Here is an 8,670-nt window from a genome sequence, read left to right as displayed (position 1 = left end):
AATATTCATCTCCAGATATTGTCCCTACAATTAAGTTGCCCATTTTCTTAGTTTTTGAACTCTTATTTCTGTGTGTCTGCATTTAATTTTACTGACATAGCACTCCCTTAAGAACTTCTTGGAGATCTGGTCTGGTGCTGGTAAATTCTTTCAGGTTTTGTTTATCTGGGAATGTTCATGTCTTTTCTTCCCACATGAAAGATAATCTTGCTGGGTACAGTATTCTCCATTGAAATTGCTTTTCCCTTAACACGTTGAATATTTTTCCCATTCTTTCCACGCTCGCATTGTTTCCGATGAGAGATCTGCTGTTAGTCTGATGGGATACCCTTGTAGGTAACTTGCCGTTTTTCTCTTGCCAATCTTAGTATCTTGTCTTTGTCTGTTGTTTTGGTCAATCTGGCTATAATGTGTCTTGGAGAAGATCTTCTTGGGTTGATTCTATTTGGGGTCCTCTGTATTTCTTGGGACTGAATCTTTGAGTGCCTCTCTAGGTTTGGAAAGTTTTCCTGCAGCATCTCATGGAATAGATTATCAATGCCCTTATGAGTCTCTTCGCCTTCTGGGATGCCTATTATCCGGATGTTCTGAAGGAGTTGAAAGCCACTTACTTTGAATAAAATATTTAAAAAATGAAGATATATGATGTTGAAGAACAAAATTTGAAGCTTTTTTATAACTTTATTACAATATGTAGTTAGAGTCAGTGATAATTTGCTAAAAGAATCTAGTGGTCTATAATTCATTTTTAAAATATCTGATAATTGGATATTAGTGACAGAAATTTTAATGGAATGATATTGATCTCAATGTAATAGAATTTGGTATTAAAGGACCAGCAGATGGTGTAATTGTTACTTTGCTGGCCTCCCACATAGTTTATCATGGTTCAAGTCCTGGAGCCAGTGGCTTAAAACTCACACTGGGTGTTTATATGTGCATGCCCGAAGTTCCAAGAGGAGAATGGAGGAGAAGGGATTGTGGTGTGGCCATCCCCCCTGGGGTGTGATTTCTCACTTTCTGTCGCTCTGTCACTCTGTCTCTCTTTGTCTCTCCAGTGAGCACATATGTCCTATAGCAAAAATTTCTCTCTGGAAAAAAAATTTGGTATTAAAATGCCTGGGAGTGAATAATAATTTGATGCCGGGAAATTGACCTTTTCAGTGGAATTATTTTAGGTAAAGTGTTGTTTTGAATGTTTCTGTGGGATATCAAAATAATCTATTTTGATTGGCTCTGTTTGCAATACAATTGTATATATATATATTTTAAGAGGTTTGTGCCTTAGGGTGTGTGTGCTCATTGGAGAGAGACAGACAGAGACAGTGAGAGGGAAAGTGAGAAATTACTCCCCAGGGGAGATGGCCTTGGCGCAGTCCCTTCTCTTCCTAAAATCTTGGGCATGTGCACACACACACACGCATACAAACACACACACACACACACACACACACACGCCCAGTGTGAGTTTCAAGCCACCAAGTCCAGTACCTGAACCATGGTTGGCCATATGGTATTCCAGTGATGTAACCGCTACAGCATCTGCTGGCCCCTATATCTCTATTTTTATATTGAGGCAGGACTTGCTGTTTTATGTGAAATGTTTCACAGACTTCAGTTACAAGATGTGAGACTTTGAATTCTTTTCTTCTTGCCATCTTTTTCAGTAGTGCACACTGCCTTTATATAAAGTATGCTTTTATTTTCATAACAATTGTGGAATTAATTTCTTTTCTTCATTTTATTTACTTTTAAAATTGAAGTCCAAAAGTTTTAGCCGCCTATTTTTTTTTTTTTTTCCCATAAAGCCTGTGCACTCACTGGAGAGAGAAAGAAAGAAAGAAACAGTGAGAGGAAAGTGAAAAAATCACACCCCACTCCAGGCCATGCTGCAGTCCCTTCGTCTCCATTCTCCTCTTGGGATTTTGGGCATGCCTGCACACGTACCTGGTGTGATTTTCAAGCAGCTGATTCCAGGACTCAAACCACAGTCAGCCACGTGGGAGTCCAGTGCCTTTACCACTACCGCCAGCTGCTGACTCTGATTTAGTTTAATTTTAATGTCAAATAAGTGAAACATGTTTTTATATTAAAGTACTTGGATACATTTAGTCATTTTTTAAAATTACTGTATTTCTAGGGAGTACCAGTGGAATATTTGGTGTTACATGATATTGATTTAATAATATCCCATGTGGAAAATAACATGCACATCGAGGAAATACAAGAAGATGAAGACGATGACATGGAAGATCCAGATATGGGTAACGTGTTTTGTAATACTTGCCCCCTGCCTGGCACCTATACTACCAGTAACATTTCCAGTGAATACCATTCTCATGGAATATAGTCATATTAAAGACTCTGAAGAAATCTGGAAAAAATTTATTTTGAACCACATTTTATCAAGTGTTTCGAACTGACTTTATGCCTGATCCATGTTTAAAAACTCTATCCAGAAGTCACACTTGGTATTTCAGTTTTACTCCTGTTAGAAAATGAAATTCTAATAAATGTTGTCATATGTGTAGTTGTAAATAAGTTTGATTGTTAGCAATATATAGGAAGCAAATTTTCAGTAACACTTCATTTTTATTTTAAATGTACTTTTAGAATTTACATTTAATCATTGTACATCTTTTAGCATACAGTATGGTTTTTCCAAGCATGTGTGCAGTGCATTTAAATCAAATCAAAGATATTATCATATATATATAATTTTCAACATATAACTTTGCAGTTTTATGTCTTTTTTTTAAAGAGAGATTTTTGCTATAGGGCACATATGCTCACCAGAGACACACACACACAGAGAAAGAGAGAGAGAGAGAGAGACAGACAGACAGACAGAGTGATAAATCACCCCTTACTGGGGATAGCCACACTGTAATTCCTACTTCATTCTCCTCTTGGGATTTTGGGCTTGCATGCACACATACCTGGTGTGAGTTTCAAGCCACTGGGTCTGGGACTTGAACCATGGTCAGGCATGTCAGAGTCCAACACCTTAACCACTATACCACCTACTGGGCCCCATTCTATGCCTTTCAAATGTGTGTATGTGTGTGTTTTCCTGAGCCCTTCCCTCCCACTTCCTAGTATTCACTTGCTCCTATGCAGTCTTGGATACCTACACTTGCTCTCCTTGCTATTATTGATACATCTTCAAATCTGAACATGTCTGACATAGAATGTGTAGACGTTCAGTATAAATGGGGACTTACAATATTCGTCTTCAATAGCCTGGCTTGCTTTGCTTAGCATTACATCTTCTGTTAATTCACCTTGTATCAAATGACAAGGTCTCATTGTTTTCAATAGCTGAGTAGTACTCCATAGTGTATATGTCCCACATTTTTTCAATACAGGCATCTGTTCTCAGGCATTTAGGCTGAGTTCATTTCTTAGCAATGTGACTAATGCTGCAGTAAACATGAATGTGGAGTGTCTTTCTGACTGAGTGCTTTACTTTCCTTTGGGTAAATACCCAGGAGTGCTATTACTGGCTCCTGTGGTAGTTCTATTTTTAGGTTTTTGAGGAACCTTCATATTGTTCTCCACAGTGACTGTACCAGTTTACATTCCCACCAAAATGTAAGAGGGTTCCCTTTTCACCACAGCCTTGCCAGCATTGTCACTCTTTATTTCTTTAATCATAGCCATTCTGACTGGGATTACATCCATCTATCCATCTGTCTATCTGTCTGTCTATCTGTCTCTCTCTCTCTGTATCTATCTATCTATTTTAATTTTCAAGCTATCGGGTCCAGGACATGAACCTTGGTTGGCCATGTGGGAATCCAGGAAATTAACCACCACATCACCTGCTGGCCCCCACATATAATACTTTTTAAAAAGTATTTTCATTTATTAAACTTACAGTCAGAATGGATCATCTCCTAAGTCATCAGTATCCTGAGGAGGAAAAAAATCCAACACAAAGCAAATGAGTTTCCTGCCCCAACTCCTCGAGGTGCACCACTGAGGAAGTTCCCACTTCAAAGAGCTGTTGAAGTCCTTTCTAGTTCAGAAGGATAGACATTTCATAGTAGGAACAACTTTATCATCTTACTAACTGGATGCATGGTCATTTGTGAAAGTCTTTTCCACTTTCAGACATAGTCTTTACCTCAGCCTGTGAAGCAACAGGCACTGTGTGGGTCCAAGGGTAACATGGGCATCTTACCAGTTTTCATGGCCTCTGAGCAGCAAGAAGTTTGGCCAGCATGGAGGACCAGAGTTCAACTGTCTGTGGCACTGTGGAGTCAACTGTCCAACTTTTCTAATGTTAATTACAACCATAGATGTGGTTATATTTTCCTGGTATTCTAATCTTACTGGAGACTTTTCATTAAGATCCTGTTCCTTTGAACACATTTCAGGCATAATATATTGTCCTTCAGGTGCAGAGCTGGAAATTGCAGGCTAGAAATAGAAACAGTGCACAGACTCTCCCTTTTTGCTTCTCAGGAACCCAGCATTGTTCAGCATGACACTGCAGGTGAATGCAACCCTGTGTTTGCAGATCATGAAACTGCAGGTGAATGCAACCCTGTGTTTGCAGAGAGACTTCTCCCATGGACCACACACCACCTGACACTATAGGTCTCTTGTGGGGATTCCGTGGCCCCTGATTCTGCTACTTCCATCCTCCCAGCCATGGATTCAACTCTGACCCAGGAAGCCACCAGAGCCTCTGTCACCTCAGCTGTAATAACTCCTTTGAGAGTGGCAGACTCTTTGGGGTTAAGCAAAGCCTCTACAGGCGGAGGATTAGCCCTTTCAGAACACATCCCTTCCTGAGGACTTTCTACAGACGCTTTCCCTCTGCCTACCTCTAATTTTCTTCATAATGTCTCAATCCTGGCCTCTTTTGCTATGGTAGTAGGAATATAATTTTGATTTTGGATAAGTGCAGGGATGCAGTCTCCTGTATCTAATTTCATCTCATTTCTGGCCTTTGGAGCTGTTTTTTAATTGTTGGCATCAAGCCCACAAAATGTCTTGGGGAAGCCAGTTAACTGGTGACAGTTTAGAGGGTAATGGGGGAATTGGCATCTTTTTTTTGAAGCTGTAGGCTATCGTTGTATTGTGCCTTCTCCTTTGGACAGGAAGCTTTGTCATCATTCACAGATTTTTCTTCCCCTTTGCTGAGGTTGTTGGTAACCTTGTAGGTGTGCTTGGTTGACTGGAAGCCCACTGTTGCTCTTCAGTTTCTATGGACACTTGTTCACACTTGGGATTTCTGTATTCTTTCCTCGGCTTTTCTGTGGATTTCCATTCCTTGCCTCTTGCATGCTCCATACTCAGAAAGTAGATCAGGTTGATAAACAAAAATTCTTCTCACTTCCAAAATGGCCCGTGGACCTTGATTGCTTTAAAGAGTCTCCCCACATATAATAATTTTTTTTTAAGAGAGATTTTTTGCTATAGGGTGCATGTACTCGCTGGAGAGACAGACAGACAGAGACATCCCCAAGAGGGGATGGCCATGCCACAGTCCCTTTACCTCTGTTCTCTTCTTGGGATCTGGGCATGCATGCACCTATTATGAAGTTTAAACCACCGAATCTGGGACTCAAACTGTGGTTGACTATATGGGAGTCCAACAACGTAACCATTGCACCAACATACAATAATTTTTAAAAGTTATTTCTGCTTTTTAAAATGGTCTTATTACTTACACTTTAAATTATTCTATTATTTTTCAAGGATTTTCCTTCCACACGTTATTACTTTGATTGTCATTCTCTGAGTTAGGTGATTTCTCCTGCATTTCATAGATGAAGAGTTGGTGTTTCTTTCTAGTTAACTGATTGAACCAAGGTCATAAAATGGCATGTGGTAGAGCCTGGACTAGAACTTAAGCATTCTGATATGAAATCTTACTATAATTTCCAATACTTATTTCATACATTTGCCCTATTCATTGTTTGTTTACTTTCTCTCTTCAGCATTAATCTATAAATACCTCAATTAAAGATGATGTGCTGACCATTTTTCAGATACCATGTACTAAATTATTTTTTTTTAATTATTTTTATTTTAAAATTTTAATTTCTAATTTACATGCAATCATTGTGCATTTTTATAGGATACAGTATGGTTTTTACAAATATGTATATAGTGCGTAGTAAATAATTTGAGGATATAAACATATCCACTACCTTTCGCATACAACATTACATTATGTTGTATGCATTCCATCTTTTCTTTAATGGTTATTTTGGAAGTATATATTACATTGTCAATAATGTCCTTTACTGTGAAATACAGTTTTTTAACATAATTCATATTTTATTTTACACATAATTTCCCATATTTGTGGAGTGTAGTGTGATTTTTTTTTTTTGAGAGATTTTCACTATAGGATGCGTGCACTTGCCAGACAGTCAGAGAGAGACATTAGAGACAGAAAGCGAGAAATCACCCCCCAGGGGGGATGGTCACGCTGCAATCCCTTCTCCTCCATTCTCCTCTCAGGATCTTGGGCACGCACGCACACGTGCCCGGCGTGAGTTTTAAGCCACCAGGTCCGGGACGCGAACCGCGGTCAACTATGTGGGAGTCCAGCAACATAGCCATTACGCTAACTGCTGGTTCCCAGGGGGTGTAGTGTGATTTTTAAAAAATATTTATTTATTAACAATACAGTATACAAAATGAATTTTCCATCTAGTCAATATACATTGTATATTGGATCAATCAAAGATATAGCCATACATGTTATCATCAACAAATAATTTTCTATTTTTTGTTTGTTATATATCTTGCTCTTTTTCCCCCACTTGATTCCCTACTTCTTTTTTTTTTTTTTTAGAGGTTTCTGCTATAGGGCCTGTGCGCTTGCCAGACAAGAGAGAGACAGAAAGCGAGAAATCACCCCCCCCGCGGGGATGGCCACACCGCAGTCCCTTCTCCTCCATTCTCCTCTGGGGATTTTGGGCACACACCCACACACATGCTCCCGGCGTGAGCTTTAAGCCACCAGGTCCAGGACTCAAACCGCTGTTGACTACATGGGAGTTCAGCGACATAGCCATTACTCTAACTGCTGGTCCCTTGATTCCCTACTTCTAACCCTCTGCCAATTCCCTCTCTTCTCACACACTGTCTCTAGTATGTACAGTTGTTTTCCATGCCTTTTTTTCCCCCACATCTTATTGCTTCACTAAAGATCTAAATTAATTGAAAGACTTTTAATAGCAAGCACAGCTGATGTATACATATTTATGAACGCATGTCTGACTTTAGGCATAAACCTCAGTGAGTAAAGTGAACATACTATAAAGTAGTGTCTCGCTGGGCTATATAGCTTACTGTATAGCTTACATTTAATAGGTATTAGCAGGTATTTATAGTGCATTTTTTAATTTAAAAAGTTTCAGTTTTAATAGATCTAAATCAATAAAATGTTAAGAGAAATTGCTTAAAACTTGAAGTCAGGAAAAAGGTTATGATTCAGTTCAAATAGTAGGTAGATGAACCTATCAACAGTTCAAGAGAAGACAAAAATCCTTAAATATAGAAATCAAAGCATTGAAGAAAATTAGTAATGTTTTAATCTAAAGTAAAATAATTCTGTTTCACTAGTTCAGACTCATGTAATTAATCTCTCTCCTATTGAATTTGCAGTGTTACTATGGTCCTATCTTTCCATTTAAACTCTGAAGTTAACGTTCAACTCCAGACTTGTCTCTACCATTAGGCTGGCCATTCTCTTGATTGTTTCTCATACTCTCATTTTTGTGTCCAACTTTAGTTTTCCTGGTATAGCACTCCCTTCAGCACTTCTTAGAGAGCTGGTCTGGTATTGGTAAATTCTTTCAGGGTTTGTTTATCTGAGAATGTTTCTGTCTTTTTTTTCACCATATGAAAGATAATTTTGCTGGGTATAGTATTCTTGGTTGAAATTGTTTTTCACTTATCACTTTGAATATGTTTTCCCATTCTTTCCTTGCTTGTATTGTTTCTGATGAGAGGTCCAACATTAGCCTTATGGGATATCCTTTGAAAGTAACTTGACATTTCTCTCTTGGCAATTTTAATATCTTGTCTCTGTCTGTGGTTTTGGTAAATCCGACTATGATGTGCCTTGGGGAAGATCTTCTCAGGTTGATTCTATGTGGGATCCATTGTATTTTTTGGGTCTGGATATTTGAGTGTCTCTCTAGGCTTAGAAAGTTTTCTTCCAGGATTTCATGGAATAGATTATTAATGCCCATATTAGTTTCTTCACCTTCTGGGATACCGATGATCTGGATATTTGGCTGTTTAATGGTATCTAGTATTGTGTGTTATTTTCATTTTTTTTGATTCTTAGTCTTTTTGGTGAATTTTTCTAGGTCAGAGGTTCTGTCTTCTACATCTGAGATTTGATCTGCATGATTTAATCTGATTTTAATACTTTCGAGGGAGGTTTTGATTTCCTTTATTACAGCCTTCATCTCTAACAATTCCATTTGATTCTTTTTTATGATGTGTATCTCCTCTTTCAGATTGTGCAAGAACTTCCTCACCTCCTGGAACTCGGTATATCTTTTCTCATACATCTTCTGGAGTTAGTTGTCTTTATTCTCTTGCATCTCTTTTAGTTTTGTCACTATGAATATTTTAAATTATTTATCTGACATTTCCATGAGTTCCCTTGTAGTCATTGTGGAGGAAGAG

The 8,670-nt window shown here is 38.3% G+C and overlaps 1 protein-coding gene across 3 annotated transcripts in view; it reads left to right on the top strand.

Moving 5' to 3' along the window:
* TXNDC16 (thioredoxin domain containing 16) overlaps positions 1-8,670 on the top strand; it is a 101,686-nt gene that overhangs the window by 50,433 nt on the left and 42,583 nt on the right. For all 3 annotated transcript variants that reach the window (XM_014592439.2, XM_027776633.1, XM_006160541.3), the window contains exon 11: positions 2,141-2,264. In XM_014592439.2, coding sequence (XP_014447925.1) covers positions 2,141-2,264 — 124 coding nt within the window. The remainder of the gene's footprint in view (positions 1-2,140; positions 2,265-8,670) is intronic.

The sequence above is a fragment of the Tupaia chinensis genome, unplaced genomic scaffold, assembly GCF_000334495.1.
Source record: "Tupaia chinensis unplaced genomic scaffold, TupChi_1.0 Scaffold000688_1, whole genome shotgun sequence".
Classification (NCBI taxonomy): Eukaryota; Metazoa; Chordata; class Mammalia; order Scandentia; family Tupaiidae; genus Tupaia; species Tupaia belangeri.
Note: the sequence above shows the minus strand (reverse complement) of the source record. Positions and strands in the feature narration are given on the sequence as shown.